General features: G+C 44.6%; 1 protein-coding gene across 1 annotated transcript; it reads right to left on the reverse strand.

Annotated features, from left to right (window-relative positions):
* Window positions 1-6,249: 6,249 nt before the first annotated feature.
* Window positions 6,250-20,493, reverse strand: LOC146200071 (uncharacterized). Its single transcript, XM_084592865.1, has 4 exons — window positions 20,436-20,493; window positions 17,020-17,032; window positions 8,720-8,760; window positions 6,250-6,531 (listed from the first exon to the last, which is right to left on the reverse strand). Exons 1-4 carry the CDS (start codon window positions 20,482-20,484, stop codon window positions 6,263-6,265), a joined length of 372 nt encoding a protein of 123 aa, XP_084448991.1. The 5' UTR covers window positions 20,485-20,493; the 3' UTR covers window positions 6,250-6,262.
* Window positions 20,494-21,411: the final 918 nt, after the last annotated feature.

Below are 21,411 nucleotides of genomic sequence, written 5' to 3' on the forward strand. Positions count from 1 at the left end.
GCGGCGTTGACAATCAAGGCATGTATGGACGAACTTACAGACGTGGTGAACATTCCGCGCCAGTAGTAACGCAAGCGAAGCCGAGTATAAGTCTTTAATGCACCAGCATGAGCGGCTTGCGGGTTAGTGTGACATGGAGCGCAGATTTCTGAACGCTAGTGTTGAGGAATGACAAGCGGCCATTTGCGGCCGGAAGAAAAATAATTTCGGTGGTATAAGAGGCCATCGCGTATTGTGAAGTGAGCTGCCTGGCGGCGAATTGCACCAAGAGTCGAAATGGACGCAGAGTCTGAAACGAAAGCGAGAAGAAAGGCGATCCGAAGATCTATGGCTGCTCGAATGCTAGTTGGTCAAAGACAAAGAACTGCAGTCGATGTGGGAATCACAAACGTTTGTATGCCGTAGAAGAGAGAGACAGTGCGTCAGCGTCGTTATGCTTTATTCAAGATCAGTACAGAACACGAATATCAAATTCTTGAAGCTGTAATGCCAGCGAGCGAGGTGGCAGTGGGATCTTTAAGGGAGGACTGCCAAAATAGGGAATGGTGGTCCTTTACGACTTCGAAGAGCTGGCCGTACACATAAGGGTGGAATTTCCTATCACCCAAACTATTGATATGCACCCCGCCTCAGTCACACAGTAGTTCAGCTCGGCTTCGTCAAGGTGCGGCTCGCATAGGCGAGAACACAGTAAGCACACCAGGTGTATGTTTTGAAATTTCCGGAGTCCTCCACTACGGCGTCTCTCATAGCCTGAGTCGCTTTGGGACGTTAAATACCACAAACCCAATACCAAAACCAAACCGTATTTTGCATTTAAAAGTTTTTTTTTTATCTCGAACTTTTGCTCCCTTTTTTATTTTTAATTGATTTTAAACCTGGCAAAGCTTTTGCTGGTCCGGGCTCCCTTTTTTATGCTTTTCTTTTTAGTTCGAGAGGACGAATAAAATGGTATATTGTTTACGTTGCGCTCGAACAGCACCGATACCTGTGCGGCTTGCATCAATGTGTATCTTAGTAGGAGCAGCAGGGTCAAAATACCTCATATGGGCGGCGAGGTAAGCAATAGGCGCAGTATACTAAACGCTGCGTCACAGGCGGAACAGCCAGAGAGGTCGTTGCTTCCACAAAGGAGGGTTGTCAATGGCACGATGATGGAAGCAAAATTGTCGATGAAGCTTCGGAAGTAGGAGCAGGGGGCTATGAAACTTCGGATTTCCATCATCGTGGATGGTTTTGGGAAGGCAGTTACAGCACAAATTTTAGCTGGGTCGAGGAACACACCGTCCTTAAAAGCAACATGACCAAAAATTGTCAATTTTCGAGCAGCCAATTGACACTTCTTTATATTTAATTGAAGGCCAGCTGCACTAATGAATTCCAACACATGTTTCAATAGAGCGAGATGCGTCTAGAAGTGCGGCAAGAAAACAACAATGTCGTCCAAATAGCACAAGTAGGTCGTCAACTTGATGCCGCGCCATGTGGTGTCCATCATGCGGGTGAACGTGGCAAGCGCAATACACAGACCGAACGGCATGAAGTTAAATTCGTACAGTCCGTCTGGCGCCACGAAAGCTGTCTTGGCACGGTCTGTATAGGCCAGCGGGACTTGCCAGTACCGAGAACGGAGGTCCAAAGATGAGAAAAATTCGGCTCCTTGCAAACTGTCAAGAGCGTGCTCAATTCGAGTCAGGGATAGACGTCCTCGCGGTTGATTTTGTTCAAGCGACGATAGTGAACGGAAAAGTGGATGGAGCCGTCTTTTTTGGGGACGAGAACGACGGGGGAGGCCAAAGGCCTATGTGAAGGTTGTATGACGGCACGCTTAAGCATGTTACCAAGTTGTTTGTCAACTATTTGACGCTCGGTCGTGGAAACGCCGTAATGTCTTTGGCGCAAGGAAGAATGGGTTCCGGTGTCGATACGGTGTGTTATAACCTAGGTGCGACCTAAACTGTGATGTGAGAAATCAAAGGAGACTCAGAATTGGACACGCAAGACAAGAAGCTGGGTCCGTTGAATCGACGTGAGCTTGTCAATAGAGCTGGCGAAGATGTCTACTGGAGCTGAATCAGCAGACGTAGCAGTAAGTGCCGCGACTGGCATATGGCAATCGTTATCATTTCAGTTGCTGCATTGCAGCATCGAGGCAAACGGTCGGCCGTGTCCCACACACTCGCCATGAAGAAAAGAGTGCAGTCAATTGAATTGATTGATGACGGCCATGGCGCTGTAGTTCTCTTCAACAGTAAGCACGGCAAACGGCAGGGGTAGCCAGTGGCGATGCGTGAAGCCGTCAGAAGGCGTGAGGATGACAGACCCGTCGGAAAGAGAGTCGGATAAAGCAGGAAGAAGAAAGGCACAACATGGCGGGATTGCAACGTCGTCAGCCACAGTGAGTTTCGCGCGCGTAGTAGAGGTGTTGACGGTCGTGCAATCACAGAGGGGAAACAGTGCTTCTTCAGCATGAGTGCCCTCCACGGAAAAATTTATCAAATTCGGCAGCAAAACTGAGGCCTTAGATCTTCCGTAGAAAACGCAGTTCTCGCCTCTGGAATTGCGATCACTAGTTTTCCTGCGGCGGGGTTGAACGACGGTGCATGGGACACACCGAGCAGCGACGCGGGAATGGAGAGCGCGGCGACGCACAGATGGATGGTATTCAAAGTCTAGGCCTCGGATGTTGGGGTTTTGGTAAAATGCTGAGGAGGGTCGTAAGCGTATGCTCGCGGGTCAGCTTCTTCAAAAGAGGTCATGACGCATCGCGTGTCCAACGATGCCACAGGCGTAGCAAATAGGCAAGTTGTCTGTTGTTCGCCATGGTTGGAAACGTCGGGGGCGCGGCACAATAGCAGCAGCAGGATTGACTGGAAGGAAGATCAAAACGAGGAAACATTGGCGGCAGCTGTCAAACTATTTGAGCGTATGTAAGCGGCGCTACAACGGATGCACTGCACAGGAGGCGCTGCAACGGCAGGCACTGCAACGCAACGGGGGGCACAGCAACGGGAGGAGTGTGACAAACTGGCGGCATGGCCTCGGACACTTCCTCCCGGATATCCTGTATCAGGTGTTGAAGGCTCGGTGCCAGATTTGATGGCGGGTTCGGAACAGAGGGAAGCAGAGACAGCTCCCAGAAGACCTCCTCATGGACAAACTCCTGAATCTAGAGCATGAAAGAACTGTTGACTTCTTTCGTTACGTCGATGTTATTAAGCGTCGTGGCCTGTGTTGAGGGCAACTGAGTGCAGACTCGCCCTCGGCACAGTTCTTCATAACTCTGGCACAGGTTTATAATCTCGATGACAAAGGTGGGCTGCAATCATACGAACGGCGTCTTCCTCAATGCCCTTAAGCATGATGCGCTCAATCTCTGTTATTGATGTCCTGACGCGTTTGCATAGGTCGATGATGTCTTGAATACTACTAATGAAGCTTTCATCGACCTGCTGGGAGCGAGAGCAAAGGCGCTGCTCGGCACGAAGTTTTCGCACTGCCTAATGCCCGAAGATGCCAATAAATACAGTCTTCAAAGCAGGCCAGGTGGCGAAGTCCGCTTCGTGGTTACCACAGGTTCGCAAAATCCGTCAAGTAGAAAACCACATTTGTCAGCTTCATGCTGTCCTTTTACAGGTTGTGAGCACTCACTCGGTCGTAAGAGGACAGCCAGTCCTCCACATCATGGTCGTCCGTGCCGCTAAAAATGACAGGATCCCGCTGACGAAGCGCGCCGGGGCAGGTTAAGGGCGGCGGTAAAGAAGCGGTCGGTTGGGTGGCGTCAGATGGCATCGCGGTAACGAGAGTACAACTGCATAACTCCAGGATCAGTCTCCACACACTCCACTAAGATTATAACGAGTGAGCTTTAGGAGCTTTCTAGGAGCTAATCTAGGAGCTATCGGTGGAATACCGCATGAACTGAGCGCCAGAGATCACGTGCCATCCCTCAGGTGACAGCTGCGTGGTGATTCGACGCCAGTAGCAGGCGGTTTGGGCATGTACTAGACTGCACAACGCCACATCACTCCAGGAGATCACGAGTTCGCAACAATTCTCAACTGAGTTGCCAAAGTATCGTAGATTCTCGGCGACGCTAAGCCGTCCCATTGATGGGACGCATTGGTGGACACCAATTTACCGGGCAATGGCAACAATTTATTGCACATATACGACCGCACAGAGGTCAAGTGGATGCAGCAAGCACAGAACCGAGTTAATTGGAGAAATATGGGAGAGGCCTTCGCCCTGCAGTGGTTATAGTCAGGCTGATGATGATGATGATGATGATGAAGATGCTGATGCGACCACAAGATCTTCAACAATACTGATGTCAGGGTAGATGAAGTTAGCATGCCTATAAAAGCAAATTGCAGATTTGTGAAAGGTCGGTGGTTGTTCGCACTGAGGTCCAGTACTAACATTTACCGCAGCATCGAATTCCCGTGCCTAGGGGACCAAAAGTACCTTGTCAGGATTCGCGCAGTTTATAACGCGATACTCAAGAATGCTAGCAATAGAGTTCATGTTCTATATTATTTTTATGTGAATCGGGGGGGGGGGGGGGGAGGAGAGGAAAGGAAACGGTTCAACCTTAGGCGGGCAAACGTTTACACCCTAGCGGAAAGTAAGTTTAGAGTACTAGAAATTCTGTTATATGCATTCACTCCAGGCCTTCGTGAGGATTTTGTTAACGCGAATAATTTTTGGGAAGATACTTTCCAGTGTGTAGGCATTGCAATTGATGGCTTCTTCACCAAGCCGCAACTTTTCATCAGAACTCTTGTTTTTAAAGAGCACTGCAACCTACTTCATGAAGGTGTCTTCGATTCGTTGTGTTTTTTTTTTCCTTAGCATCGCCGCTATTCTGTGCGCAGAGAAAAATGTCCGGAACAGTAACTTTTATTGTCTACTTGATTCAAAGATAATGTTAAATCGTAGCTCTTTTTTTGCAGACAAATAACGTCCATTTCCCTCATAATCCTGAACAGAGTCTAAATAATTAAGGAATTTAATTCCGTATACAGGCCCGAAACTTACCTGCCGACTTATCGGAAAGTCTTCGCTCAGGACATAAGACATATTTCAGCGGCATTGTTTTTTTAAGCGTGCTGATTTCGAAGAGAACATGGGCAATGGGATCACTTTTTCTTTTCGGCGTAAACTATATCCTCAGGTAGTCGTAACAATTTCGAGGACAGCAAACCCTTCATGATGCTCACTTACACCCGGAACAGAATTAACATGACGACGTGGATAGCAGCTATCGTGCACGTAGTTCATACAATTGTGAAAGCCCGGTGTGCTGCTCAGCTTTCAGTTTATGTCGGTGAAGATACATTTAGATAAAACCACTAAAGATAACTCGAACAAATTTAACAATATTGAATCTGATGCGTGGCGCTGCAGTAATGTCGGATGCATTCTGACGAAACATGCATGACAGAGAAAATGGTAAACCCACGTCTAGCGGCACTGAGCGTGTATAGACTAAGAGCACAAGAGCGTTTCGAGCCGTACAATCAGTGTAATAAGGTTAAAAACCCAGTGGCTTTTACGAATAAACACACAAAGATTTCAATGGTTATGCTTATTTCATAAACTTTTCTACAATTGCCCCATTCTACGAGATGAACTAATTTCTGTGCCATATTTCATCTCATCCCGGCTTGATCATGCACATAAAGTCGGCATCACATCATACAAAACCAAAGCTTGTTCGCAGTCGTTTATTCCCCGCACATCAGCAGATTGGAATCACCTTCCCGGATCGACAGCCAGCATTCAAGACAGCCTGCGATTCCGTGCCAACTTAGCTAACATTGTATACTCAGGCCCTTAACAATTGTATTCATTGCTGTTACAATCACCAATGTTATTTTTGCCTTTCACTTACAACTATATTCTTACTATAGCAGCTAAAAATGTATAACCAGGAACATGACGCTTGTATTTTTCATTTTTGTACTTTAACCTCTGTTCTATTTTTGTAACCACTCCCCTCTGAAATGCCCCTGGCCTTGAGGGTAATCATAAATAAATAAATGGTTCGAGGCAATTTTCATGCACCGAATGCTGATCTTACTCCGTCCATCTGCATTCAGTCAGCGCTGCTACGCAGCCACTGCCATATTTCCTGTGATACCGTGGCAGGATACATGTCGAAACGCATGTGGCTACGAGCAGTAGACTTGCCCTGTATTGACGCATGAAGCGTACGTTAAAAGACGCTTGAGGTTTAAAGCCAGTTCTGTCAATTTTATTAGCCTTCCCGTTTCTCGAAATTTTTTTCGACGAGGTGCTTAACGCCAGCCGAGGCAGCCCCGGTGACGGCACCGATCACAATGGCCTTGACAATGAGCATAATTAGCGAGTGTTCATCAGTTTCATCTTCCGTGAAGCTCAGGGCATTGATGGCGTCCAGCACACTGTCTCGCTGCTCAGCGGTGTTAAGAGAGACGTCGCCCTGAAGGATCTTCCCAAGTGTTTCCACAGTCTTTCCGGCCTTGGTCAGGGCTTCGGGTTTGATAACTGGAACCAGAGAAGCAGGCGCAAATTGAGCTCAGTGAGATGCAGTTGCTTTAATTTTACTGTGCGTTTGGTCAGCGAAACAGGATCTGAACATTTAGATGCCATTAATATTTCGGCACTGATTGCCAACCTTTCTTGACAAGCATGGACTCTCAAGCTCAGCTGAGAGAGTATAAAAAGGGTACCATCTCGAATAATTTTCATAAATAATCTGAACACAACGTGCTTCAAGACGGCATTTTATTTTGACGCGAAAGTCAAGCACTTTAGATGTCCGGAGTCTTCAAACTGAACTTTTTGTTGGTACATTTCTCTTGCTAATTCGCACAAATGTTGCTGATATTCGCTTTCACGCTTACGGTAAATCCAGCTCTCAGTGTGTTATTGTTTTTGTATTTTCTGAGCGGAATGATTTAAAAAAATGGCAAAGTCTTAAGTACCAAAAGTGAATCGGCGACACGTTTCGCTCCACCCCCTCTTGGTCTCGATCTGTTCGGCAACCTTTCGGGAAGCTATTTCCACTGAATGACCGGATTTGGCCGGTCGTATTGGCAACCTCTAAGACGCAGACAGCTCGCGAGGCATCTCGTCTGCATAATCGATGCCTACCGCTGCTGTTAAATTGTGAGCTTTCGCGATTCGTGGGCAGCGACTAAGAGGCAGCGGAGGATATCTAGACGGAACGAGAGCCACAGCTCAAGCGTAGCTTCGGCGGTGTGACGTCATGGTTGTCACCTCATTAGACAGAGGCGAGCGAGCGGTTACGTCGGTATCGGCGGCGACCGAGTGACGTCATAGCTGCCATATGTTTTCCCCTCAGATAAAACAAATACACGCTCACACTGCGAAGCACCTACCGAGGGTAGTAAAAAATTTCACGTTTAATATCTCCGTATGCCCATCTCCATAAAGGTGCAGTAGCCTCTATCACGTTTTAACAACACCTGACCGCTTATTACTGAGAAGGAATTAATCGGCGCCAAATAGCATTGGATTATAAATTGCATATATAAGAGTGAACAATCAGACAAGAAAAGAATAAAAAACAATGACTGTGCTTCACAGATTTATTTTGTTTGCTTCGAATGATGATTTATTGAATCAAAAGTGTGATTGAATTTTCTTTGCAAACATTAACGCAACAGATTAATAGGCCCCGTTCACAAGAAAATCACCCTTCGGCGTTACAGGCCTCGAAACCGGGAGCCCAGAACCGAACATGGTTGTGGCATGTGGTAGTTGATAGCTGCCATGGCAGGATCTTATGGGTCGTAGAGTTGTCTGACGTAAAGCTACCATATAGTATGTCTGATTTGGTAAATTCTGCCAACTAAGGCAGCTATTTAAGATGGGGAGACCAGAGTCCTCTTCCAGGAGACCTGCACTCTGAGAGAAGCTGTTCCTAGACCATTTACACACATACGTAGGGCTAGATGAAGCAGTGCTTATATCTGTATTTATGTCGCGTGGTGATAACTTTAACAAAATAGTTGGGCGCATACTAACGTGCAGCTACGGAAGCAATAATTCCGAGGAAGAGCTGCCAAAGAGAAGCATTAACCATGTCGCATCTTGTAGTGAAAAGCAAAGTTTTACTGTGCCCACATATATTTTTACGGCTATCTTGAAATCAAACTACGTGTCAGTAGAAATGTGGACCACATATAACAGCCCAGATGCCAAATACAAAATGCTTTTTTTTTTTTAATTTCGGATACGAGTACGTTCACCCTTGATTAAGGCCCGTGAATAGGGTGCAGGTTTTCTGACTAAAATGCTTGATTTGAAAAACTCTGAAACATTGTTTGGAGCAAGATATGTTTTGCTCTTTTCTGGAACGATGACCTGTGCTAAAAAACCTGAAAAATAATACAAACACTAGGATAAATTTAATAGATAGTTCAAGAGCGCCTCTATTTTTGAACTGAACAACAGCCTTCGATGATGTAAAAAAGAAAATAATAAATATTGGTTCCTAGTCATAAAGGTTTCGTCCATTGAAGGAATTATTCGGAAAGTCATAGGTGATGTACGTTGAGCTTTACAGTTATGCGAAATTTGCGAGCTCATTAGGGTGCCGTAAGTGTAGCACCCAAGTAGGCATATGCCTGGAGCTCTATCTATAAACACAGCGAATTCATTTAAACCCATTACAATTATAGCTTGTCTGGGAATCGCCATTTTTTACCTTTTCGCACCTTGTCACCTTCAATGCCTCCAGCTTCTTGCCTGGAAGACAAAAGAGTTTTGGTCACAAAATAATTGTCAATATTCATTCTCCTAAATAACACGTAGTTGTTGACCTCACAAAAAAATGGTTTGCTTAAAAATACAAATCATTTCACCACATGATTACCCCATTCGACAAAAACAAACTGTGTATTTTAGCGGAACGAAAACAGATGGTACAGTATTTACAGTCAAGATTCGCTTTAAATTTAAACAGAAACTCTAGATATATTGCTACATTTGACCTAATTTTATTGTTAAAATATATGACTTTACGCATTAGGCACGCGAATGTTTTTTTTTTGTTTCATAATGTTACACCAGAATAAAGTCACGAATGTTACAACTTGCCGCCAAAATGTCGGCTGAAAGGGGGTAGCGACGTCAGCACTAGCGACATTATATAGATCTGAGCACAACAGATAAATTGAACTTCGCCATTTTGAGAGTGCCATAGCCCCTCTATCGGTGACGAAGCGAAGCGACGGCTCTGGACTGCCAAACGAAGCGACTACGGATATACGTTACGCTCGCGCTTTTGCGTTTGTTCTATGTTTTTTGCGGCTGGGGCTCTTAAAACTGTCTAAGCGTCATTGCAGCCTCACGGTAACACAGTTTTGCACATCTCGCGGTGACGGGGGCATTCAAAGCGTCCAGAAGTGGAGCGGATGGTTCGAGTAAAAGTAGGGTGTTTTTTTTTTTATGCAAACTACTGCAGCTGTGACTTCCCGTATTTCATATGCATGCCCAATACAGTCGAACCTCGATATATCGAACACGGATATATCGAATTATTGATTATATCGAACACTTTTATATCACGCGGAAAATCGCATGCATTTTTAATTTTTTATTTCGAACGGCGTCGGTTGCCAAATGGATAAATCGAACTCCGCCACCCCAAACCATGTGCACTCTGTTGACAGGAGGCGAGCTTTCCCTCAACGCCCTCGAAGATAGCGGCGGCGCGATGGGCGTTCCCGACTGCTGCGCACGATCGCTGTATACATCGGTCGCACCGTGGGCGCCATTTGAACGTAGCGGCGTATGCACGCGGCGGCTTGGCCGGGCTAGGGTGGCTAGCCTGATTTAGTTTGTCAACGACTAACCGCGTCTCGGCGCCGCCACTTGTGCTGCGCAAGTCGTTGTTATCGTGTGTGGCCTAGGCCTGTCACGGCGTGGTCGGTGTTGCGATGGCTGCAAACGCGAAGAAGCGGACGACCCTGACATTTGCTGCGAAATTGGAAGTGATCCGCCGCGTTGAAAATGGGGAAAAAAAGTCAAGCGTCGCCGAAGCTTTCAGCATACCGAGGAGTACTTTGAGCACTCTGCTGAAAAACAAGAGTGACATAAAGGCCAAGGCGGAACAAAACCAGCACTCAGGCGCGCGGCGGGTGCGCAAAGCTGCCTTTGAAGCCGTTGAGAAGGCGCTGCACAAATGGTTCATCGACGCAAGGGCCCGGTATATTCCTGTATCGGGACCGATGATACAACAGAAGGCCAAGAACTTTGCGTTCATTCTCGGTGCCGAGAACTTCAATGGCAGCAGCGGTTGGCTGCAACGTTTTAAGGCCCGCTTTAACATTGCCGGGAAGACAGTCTCGGGGGAAAGTGAGGACGCTAATGAAGGCGAGATCAAGAAGTGGCTTGAAGAAGAGTGGCCTAAGATTTTCGTCAAGTATGAGCCCAATCAGATATTCAATGCTGACGAGACGGGCCTGTTCTGGCAAATGCTTCCGCGACAAACGCTCGACACGCGCGGAGACAAGTGCCACGGCGGCAAGCAAGGCAAGGCTCGTATTACAGTCCTGTTGGCTGCGAATATGGACGGCAGCACGAAGCTGCGGCCATTTGTCATAGGCAAGTTCCAAACCCCGAGATGCATGCGCAACTGCCCCAGTGTTCCGGTGACATACGCATGGAACAAGAAATCGTGGATTACTCGGGAGATATTTCAAAAATGGTTGAAGGCATGGGACTCGGAGCTGGTGCGTCAAGGCCGGACGGTTTGCCTCATCGTTGACAATTGCACAGCACACCACACTGATGTCCAGCTGAGCAACATTGAAATTAGGTTTTTGCCGCCGAACAAGACGTCGAAGCTGCAACCATTGGACCAGGGCATTATTCGCGCTTTCAAATCCATTTATAAACGTCGGCTGATCGACTTTTTGCTTCTCAAGCTGTGGATGGGCCAAGAGCTAAAGATAGACCTTTTGGGTGCCATTCAAATGCTGAAAGCCTCGTGGGACAGCGTCAAGCAGTCGACAGTAGTTCACTGCATGCGGGTTTTGTAAGCCGCATTGAAGAAGCTTCCGAGCAAGCAACTGAAGAATCAGCATTGGACGATGGCACAGAGGAAGAATGCCAGCTCGAAGAAACCTGGAGCCAGTTGGAGCGCTTTGTCGGTGCTGAGCCACACAGCATGTGCATTGATGACTTCGTTGGCGGTGATGACAGCACCGGAACAGTGGCGGAGTTGACAGATGTAGAGATTGCGGCGGAAGTTACTGCTGAGCGGCCAAACGAAGACGCTGCCGAGGTTGATCCCGTAAGCGCTGCCCCGCTCCCGACTGCAACTGAGGCTGTAGCTGCTTTGGACCTTGTACGCCGCTACTGCGGCGCAATAGAAGGCGCTGGACTATCGCTTGTGGACCGTTTAGACTACGTTGAGGACGCCGTGGTTAAGCACGCGGTTGCCAATTTGAAGCAAGCTACGCTGCTACAGTACTTTAAGCCAAAGGAATAAATACTTTGTTTGAAACTTCCAGTATTTATTGCGCCACTGTGCCACGATTGGTTCATTGATTGATTTGTACTAGTTTTTGACGAGTTTTCTACGTGATTTTGTATATCGAATTCCGGCTATATCGAACTATTTTGCAATCATCGCGCTGTTCGATATATCGAGGTTCGACTGTAATATACCATGCACTCACAAAACTATTGCAGTACAAAAAATTATACCATAGCGTGATGTCAGAAAACATATGTAACAGCCTGCGCCCCACAAACAGACGCAAAGCCGCCACTGCAAGTAGACACGTCACCTTCGAGCTCATCGCCTGATGCCTCCGTTTTTCTTTCAGCAGTGCAGAAGAAGGCATTAGCTCTAGATCAGCTGACGTTGAGGTACAAGGAAGTTTCTTTTTTCTTTTAACCACAGTTGCCGGCGTTGACCCCCTTGTTACGATAAGCAAAATCCAACCGTGACGTAGAATTGCGTGACTGGTTGCGGTCGCTGATCATTACAGAATATGAATGCTACGCAATCAACGGTTTTTAAAATATGAAAATTTCTGGTGCCTACAGCTCAACTGATATAATGCTACTTACGTCTTCTGCCCTACTGACATAGAAACGGGGACATCACGAAAGGAGCTCATATACGACGTGTTTACACGCTCTTGCTGCATTGCGTTTGTTCGTAAGGAGCAGGCTGTGACAGATTTTTGTAGACACTACACAAAGATATGGTTTATTGCATACTACAAGTGACTTTCAAGTACATGGTAAAATATTTGAAATGCGTATCAAATTGAGAAAGTCACGCTGAGGTATTTTTGCATAGAAAGGTACCGCGGCCTTGGCCGAACCACCCGTTCCATTTGTGGTTGCAGCGCTTGCTCCTGTCATTACCAGATGGCAAAGCAGTCTTGCCATGAGGCTGGAGTTAACTTCTGACAGTTGTAGAAGCAATCGGCAGAGAAAATTTTGAACAAAAAAAGTGAGGGCCCGACGTATACTTGTAGCTACCGGGTTTGGCAGTCCAGAGCAGTCGTTTCTCTGCGGCACCTACAGATGGCGTTACGGTATTTTACCCTCCCCTGGTGTGGTCTATACTTCGACTGCCTGCGCCAAAATGTTGTCGTATATCATTGAAATGCGCCAAATATTGCACGTATTTTTTTAGTCGTTATTGGGTTAGTTTGCTCACTATCAAGCATTACTCCATTGAAACTCTTCGACCGCTGCAACTGCTGTTGAAGTCGGTCTCTCTGTTCCACAGTCTTCGCCGTCCAAAAGCTGGAACTCTACCGACGCGCAAGTAAAAAATACATAGTTCCCAGTGATAAGAAGGAGAGTCATGTGAAGTCAAGGAAAGTGTGGCATAGCCTACCGTTACAAGCATGTAAGAACCTAAACACCTTGAATCTCAATTTGGGAGGTACAAATAAACCTGTTGCAGTCATACATTAAATAATGTCCAGTCAGATAGGTAATTTTCTGTAGAAACAGTTCAAAACACTTTATACAAGTAAGAAGACGGGATTAGCATTACTTATCAACTGAACAATTAATTTGAAAGAGCCCACATTAATATATGTAGCCGCTTAACCGGGTACGTATGTTTGTCGATAATATCCAAACAATGATTATTGTCCAGATTCGTCAGAATATCTGATTTGCCGAGAAGAATAACGAAATACAGAGCGGTCACGCACGTGTCGCGCTTGTTGTGAATGAGATAAGCTTCATTCCATTCAGTTGTCAATTTAAAGGGCCTCAGAAACGATGCTTTCTCTAATACGCAAGTGGAAAAAATTCATAGACCATCTTTTTGGGCTGTAAGCATTCTAGACAAGTTTGAAAGCTTTCTGTGGAATCCATGATTTACAAATAAATTTTAAAAAGTTCTCCTAGCTAGCGCTCGCAACCTACTAGGACGACACGTTCCCTCCGCGCATACCTCTCATGTGACGGCATCGGTGCTTGCTAGGGGCGCCCCTTCACTGACGCTCTGAAGTGACGCGGGCGGAACTGAACATAGTGGGGCACTATCCAAGCTTTTCTTTTTCTGTCTCTAGAGCCGGAGTGAGCTGCTTTGTGTGGGAAATGAGGAGCGTCATTTTCAATCGCCGATTTTTTCTGTGCTTTTGACGCCAGATTAAATACTTTCGCGTTGAGGAAAGCATTGATGGCATGCTTATTACTTGTTTTCGTTTTTTTGTTTTAGTAAATGGCTTCTCATTCGCCCTCTATTTCGTGTGTGTACAACATCGAAGCTTCGTTAAATAGAAGGATGCAAGCGGACCTTTCCCATCAAAAATCACCTGGCACCTTACTTTAGTGTACCCAAGACCAGGCTGTGGTATCATTGAGGTCCGCAGAGACACGCGGAGAAGTCGCACACTTTCGTTTTGTCTTCTTATGTTTTGCTGTACTGAACCTTTCCTTTTTCTGGTGGAGTCCAAATTTCAGGAGAGAGCTTTATTAAAGATTTTTGAGATTCTTGTAGTCGCATGATAAGACATCTTCCTGTTTTTCTAATGTGGTTTTCGTTCTCCTATCTTTCATATGTAAATGAACTTTTTATTCGACCTTTTGTACACAGAAGAAAAGGAACCCTGTTCTTAACCTCTGTCTTTATAGCTAACACTTGAAAGTATTGATGCTTTCGTTTACTATCCTTTTTTCGAAGTGATGGGAGTAAAGAACCGAGCTTATTCACATCATACATTTCTCCTATTTATTTTGGACAGTGCGTTTTCAGCGACACCCCATGAAAGGGCAGCACCACCGCAATGTTTTCACTAGTGTTTCCAGGATACCAAGGAGTCCCTCTTTTCGATCGCATGAAATTTTTTAGTTTTGAGGATCGTATTACATACTAACAGAATTGCGTCGTCTAGATATCCAACTGACTTACGTCTATAAGCTGCTCATTAAATTTGTGATTGATGCCTTATTCAAGGGCATTAACCTCATTGAACCAATATATGACAAGGCTATGCCATACTTCACGAACTTAAATGCTCATAGCTTATATTCCGCAAAGTATTAGGGACATGGAAATCAACCTAGCGCACATGGTCTTTTGTGAAGATCTTCTTTCGACCATAAATTTCCAACATGCCCTCCGACGGCTTTTGAAGGGATATTTTTGACGTTTTGCATTTTCACTCCACATCTTCACAATGTTTTAACATGCGAGCGAGGCCATGGGCTTCCACGAAATCAGAGTAATCATCACAAGCCCCAGAAATATTTTGCAGGAGCCCAAAAGTATTACTGACGTCATTGCAATGTCGACAAAAAAACAAGTCGATGTTGCTCTCTAATACAAATGTAAAAAGGTATATTCGTTGAGGAGTTTTAGGTACTCTCTCATTTACATTTTAATCAACTCTCTTTCAGTGGGAAGGCAAATTGTATTAGCAAACATATGACGTTGGCATAGTCTCCAATGAGGCCCTGTATTTAATTTGTGAAATGTCGACAAAGGCGTCAGTATTGTACGTAGGTGCTCTCTAAAGAACGATATTCCTATATTTTTGCAATAACCTTTTTTATGAAATCACATGTGCTCACCAAGGATGTCAAAAACATAATAACGTATTTAATAACTCGGAAATGGAACAAAATACACTTCTGAAATTCCCTCTTCAAGGCCCACTGTCCACCCCCCGGTAGAAAATATTTTCTTCCCCGCTGACTATGAGACTTCACCCCCAGAACACAAGGCCGCAAAACGTTTTTGAAAAGACTAACTAATAACGCAGTTACAGCCCCCGCAATCACTCGATTATGTCGTGTTTCTCTCCTCCCGTTCCCTCGCAAAGGTTTTTCATTCTCCTGCGCGGTCGTCTAGCCTCCGCAACACCAATTCCCTTTCCTCCTCCGCGTTTGGCGGGAGGTGGGGCGTGGCACTCCGTGTGTGCGAAAACAACAACAGAAAAAAAAAAAAAAAAACGGGCGAGGGAACACACGCCGCTGGATTCAGTCCAGCCGTGGCGGGGGAGAAGCGCGCAGCGTGCGGTAGATACCCATCCTTCACCCTCCGAATGCGAGACGGACCAATGGATGTCGTTTTCGACTAAGACGTCATCCTTGCGGCTCGTAGAGAAAGGAGGAAGCTGGTTTGCCTACGCGGAGGATGAGAGCGCTTTGATTTGTATTTTTGCTGCTCTTCGGCGCGCGTATCGCTGTAGCATTTTGCACAGACTATCTTCAGTACCTGATCGAAACACTGGGCTCCTTTGCTTAAAAGGTTCTTCCCTGCACAGTGGCCCTTTAAGGCATGTTACAGGTTTTATATTGGAGCCTGATCTTGAGGCAAGGCCATGCCTGCTGTGTTGTTTTGCCCACGACATCAACGACTTTGCGGAATTCTAACTCTGTACATTATAATCTTCTATAGCGCGGCGTAACCATTTTCTACTTTGTTTCGGTGAAGTTTAAACTCTTTGAACACGTCATGAATCATTGTCTCCGTTTGCAGTTTCCTCTGGAATGTAACATGATCCTTACATGGTCAAGTCGCATGGCCGATGAGAGACACTGGAGACGCCTCCCCCCCCCCCCAAAAAAAAAAAAAAAGAAGAGAAAAAAAACTGCAGCCTTCCCGTACAATCCTGAGGTCCCCCTAAACCACGTAGGAAAAAACTACGGCATTTGTGCGAAGGTCGCCAGGATATTAAATTTTCATCATCTATTACCCGTAAGCGACAGAAAATATCGAGCTGATCATGAGGTTGATTTTTTTTTAGTGCAGAGAACATGTCGTGGACGAAGTTTCTTTCATGTGTGAGGAAAACAAAGAGAAAGGTTCCCGGGGATACATCTACAAGAAGATTACAATTTTTTCGATAGGTATCCATGTTTATGCCTGATAGCGTACCATTAGAAATCTCGCCACCAGCTCACCTGCGTCCACCTAATTAATGTAGCTTCGCTGTTATATAACCGAAAGACAAACTGACAAATGAATAAGATTGTTATCACAGCCACATTAACCGCGACACGTGGGTGAATAAACAATCACTTTTTATTCATGCGCATTAAATGCCATATTTGACGAGTATGAATGATTCTTAAAGTATAACTCTATCTCCCAGCATGCGCACCTGATTGCGGAGTCATTCTAGATTTGTGTGTGCTTGCTCGAATGAATGGTTCCCTTTATAGTTACCTCCTGTCCCATCTGTTTACTTGTCAACTGTGTTTTGCGCACTTTCTGTGAAGAAAAACATAATGTTAATAGAATACAATTTTGCTGAGTTTCGTTTATATGCGAGCTTTGTCAAGCGACTCGCGTGGTTAAGAGAGGCGGGAGAGGATTGAAACATTTATAGAGAATACTAAACACAACACACAGGCTCATATAACTGACAAGAGTGATATCTTGAGTCCAGGTTTCTGTATGAAAAGCTAGTGAATGCACCCAATATTTAAACAACTATCACGAACACTACTTAACCATTAGCTAATAGCCACGCCACCTTTGAGAAAAACGTTTGAAGAAGAAAAGGTACTCACAGAATGGACGCGTCTGGAAGATATGACATGAAAGAGGAAAAACAAAAACAGATACGGTTATTGCAGGAGGTTAAAGAGCACTCTTTAAAATATTCAAAAAAAGAATGAACCAATGGACTTCTACTTCCGCGTTTATTCAAGATGATCTAAGCATGATCTCTTTGTATATTCATACAGGTAATTTAGCATCTGTGTTTCGCTGCAGAAGTTTTACACGTCACTACAACGAGAGCGCTGCGTAGCTGTTTCGCTCTCTCACTTGAACTGATAAACTTTTAATTTTGCGCTCAGGTTTGTAGTGTTTTGGAGAAATACGGCTCTGGGCTCGAAACAAGACGAGCGAGCAGAAACAAATCAGTGGGGGAAAAGAGGCTAAGACAAATTTGGTGTCGATGCGTGGTCGTCTTTTTCACCGTCTATGTGTATAGCGCTGACATTGCCTTTACGAAAAATGAGGCAAACAGGCCAGACCATTGCAACAGACAGGCCAGGGGAACACAAGCTTTTCTGAATACAAGACGCAAGAAGACATCCGATGTCAACTGTAAATTTGATCCATACTGGCGTTTTCCTTCTCGGTCCAGCAGATCAAGTAATATTATTTTATGCACCATTTATCCACTGCTTGCCGATATTTGGGTAGGCGAACGCTTTTCAGAAACACTCTGGTAAAACATATTTCTCGGAAAATTTAAAACTCGTCCAGCAGGTGTTAGGGTGCCAGCCTAATATGAAGCGATCACGTCTTGCCCTCTCAAGAATGTGCGCTCCGGTCACCCCAAAAAATGTTCATGGAGCTTAAGTGACTAATCATTCACAAAGCTGTAATCTATTGCCACAGCGTTGACTCACCATTCTTATTATTCGACCAATCGCTACCAATTGCTTCCTCCAGAGCGCAATGCAGCTCTGTAGTCACTTTCAGAGAGCAAGAAGGTTCGTGTAAACAAAAGTCCCCAAGTTGATAAGTAATCAACATGTCTCATATTATCATCTTGAAGGCTAAAACCATCCTTGCGTCGGGCGCAAATGTACAAGACGCAATTCGAATTAAGCAATTTATACATTCTAGAGTTGTGCCTAAATGTGCACAGAAGTTGAAATTTTGCAGTAGTTTATTTACGAAATTGTAAATATTGGTCCTAACCTGAGTCACTATATGTCTACATTGAATTTTTCATTGCATACAACCAAAATCCTCCATTACAGTCTACGTAATAATGTAAAGGCATTCACAGGAATCTAACTTCGCGTATCAGTGCGGTAGTTAAAATGCTGAAGAATTGTATACAGACACTTGAATAAAAGGAATAATCAGCATGTATAAAATGGGCACAGATATGAAAATTTGTCTGGTTCAGGTTGGTAACGGAATAGAAAATAAACAAAGCCTTAAATGTTATCCATACAAATAACAGGTGATGAAGGTGTAGGTAACCATAGACTGTTACAAGACGAAGGGCAGATTGTGCTAAGCAACCTTAGCATCCATTATACATAGTGCCTAATTTCCTCGAAGGCACAGAAATAATAGAACAACGACATCAACCACTTGAAATTCATAAAATGTGCATCGAGGACTTAGAACTGAACATCGATCAGCTCTCAGTATATTGTGTAAAAGTATTTACTAAGATAATTCGTAATCAAATAAGATGAAGTTAATTGATTTGAGTTACGTGAATGACTGGGCTTATTTTCCGAAAGACACACGTAAAGGGACTATATTCTCACTATAAATCAGGTGATGTAAACCTTTCTAGGATATAAGTAGTCTTTGTGTACAGGTTGCATAGATTACAATAAAGTGTAGCATCAGAATGGCTCAAGCCTAGCACAAGCCGCAGCAGCTATCGATGACGGTGACAACCATGTTCGACCGAGCTGAGCTCCCACTTCGCGCCGGCGTCATTAGCTGTTCAGTTCCGAGTGGCTCGAGGCACCATAGCATGCTCTAAAACTTTAGCCAATAAATCCGCCATTGTCTTGATCGCTCCCGGCTCATGCTGATTGGTGTGACAAGATCATTTGACGCCTTCGGAAATATAGCATATGCAAGAAATAGAGAGTATAAAATGAGAAGCCGCATGTGGAAATGGACTAGTAAATATTTATAGAGACTTATCACCAACGTATTCTTCCAGCGAGCAACTTAAAAAATTGCAACCAAAAGATTTTCGTCTAGAAGGAATATACCGCCCTCTCCGTGCTATTCATCCTGGGTGTCACGCAGAATCCAAAAATTCTGATTAGATTATGACAGGGATCTAAGTTAAAAGAAAATGCTTCAGCAACCTGCCATGTCCAGATTACATTGCATTTCTATGTGGCGCCGACGTCCAATTATAAAGCATGTTTTAGTTTACAGGTATACATAGAGAAACGATTTTCCCAAAATTTATCGCTTCGAAAGCTAGCATGATTTTGATTATTTTCAGTATTTAATTGCAGTTTGCTATAGACCCAACGTGGTGGTGAAGTGGTTAGGGCGCTCGACAACTGTGCCTAAGGAGGCGGGATCGAACACCAACAGCGGCGGCCGCTTTTCTATGGAGTCCTTCACTACAGTGTCTCTTATATCTTGACTGGCTTTGTAGTCGTTTAAAACTTAATAAGCTAATGATTTCCAATAAACAGTAAAGCGTGAAAATTTGTAGAAGAATGCCCACTCTTAGCAACAGTAGCGCGGGCGGATCCTCTCCTCAGTGCTTGGCTATGAAATTGTAGATATGATGCAATGAATACTTCAGATAATCCCCCATAATAAATGATCGCCTACCTGTATCCCTGAAGAGGGGAATAGGCAGGGCGGCTATGCCTACTTATGGGCTAGAAACATGAAATGTAAGTGAAAGATTTCAAATTAATTCGAACATGCAGAGAGTTACTAAAGATAAAATGATCTAGGAGAAATGTGGAGACAGGAAGAAAGCTGATTAGGTAACTGAAAAAGCTCTACTCAAGATGCTCCTAAATCAAGAAGTGGAAACTCTAGGGCATCCAGTGGAAAAAAAAAAAAAAAGTCGTCGCTAGCGACCGTAGAGACAATTTCTATAGGAAACAGGAGTAGCAGGGACGGCCGAATGTAAGGGGACCGCCTGAGATTCTGACGTTTGTGGAGACAGAGCGTCCGCTGCCCCCCAAAGAAAATGGCTGTGCATTTTTCGAGCAGATATAGAACTTTTCGATTGACACTTTTTCTCTCGAGCCAATAATTATAAAAATCATAATTATTCGTTGCTAGCTAAAAACATTGGCAAACAAAACGAATGCTGCAGATTAGCATAGACACAACTGAATAGATCCTAATTCGTTTGGCTTATAAGGCTCACCCTGTGTTTTAAAAGCTCGGTTTCATTAAGCCGGAACACCCTGCATATATAAGGGAACAGTAGCGTCAGATATTAAACACTCACCCAAAGTCGTGGTAACGGCCAAGAGGACGAGGAAAATGAACATCTGCATGGTTAATCGCTTTCTGCGGAAAACAGTATAAGGGTCAAGTTTTATGGTTTGTTATTCATGGAGCATGACAGACATTTTTCGTTCCCATTCAAGAATTTTTTTTCTACTCGCCAATTATAGGACTACGGACAGCGAAGGATATAAACCAATAATTAAGACATCGTACGTTCTTAACAGGGCCTATCTCAGCATTACTGGCTCCGCACAATTTCGTCATTGCTCCCTTTTCTCTCCGAAAGGTTTTTCATCTGAAACAAGATTAATGAGCTTGGAACGCTCATCTATTTCTTGCATTTTACCTCACAGCGTGAGATATAAAACTCTACACTGAAAAAACAAATCTGTCCATCGGACAGTCAACCTTACGCCTTGTTAGGGAGAGGGCAACCTAGATGAACGAAAACTCCGTCTCTGATTTCAAAAAGCAGCACAGAGCATGCAGCGCATCACACATTGTGATCGCTGCAATATATCGGAAGAACAGAGCAGGCAACGGCGTATTCATGGTGCTGGATCAACTAGATTATGTCGTAAGGTAAGGCAGTCTCACTAATCAGCGCCATAGGTAACAGTTTTTTTTTAACATACAACACAGATACTAAGGCATGCTCCCCTGTTTCATTCTTACTGATCTCCTACGATGTTCTCTTTATGAATAAAATCTGAAGGCAGCAAACAATACAGTTAACGGCAGGGCAAGGTTTTCTAATCTGCACACAAATGTAGTTTTTATTTAGGTAATTTAGAGTCCCAACATCGGAAATTGCCAGTGAGAAATAAGGGCACTATGATATAGATCTGTACGTTAATTCTGATCACCTGAGCTGCATAACCACAAGAATTAGGAGCGTAAATAACGAGGCCATTTTCATTTTGCATCTAAGAAGACCTTAGAACATGTAGAAGGCGTTTACTGTTTGGCTCAAA

Source organism: Amblyomma maculatum, chromosome 2 (genome assembly GCF_055883805.1).
Source record: "Amblyomma maculatum isolate TAMU_Amacu chromosome 2, ASM5588380v1, whole genome shotgun sequence".
Lineage (NCBI taxonomy): Eukaryota > Metazoa > Arthropoda > Arachnida > Ixodida > Ixodidae > Amblyomma > Amblyomma maculatum.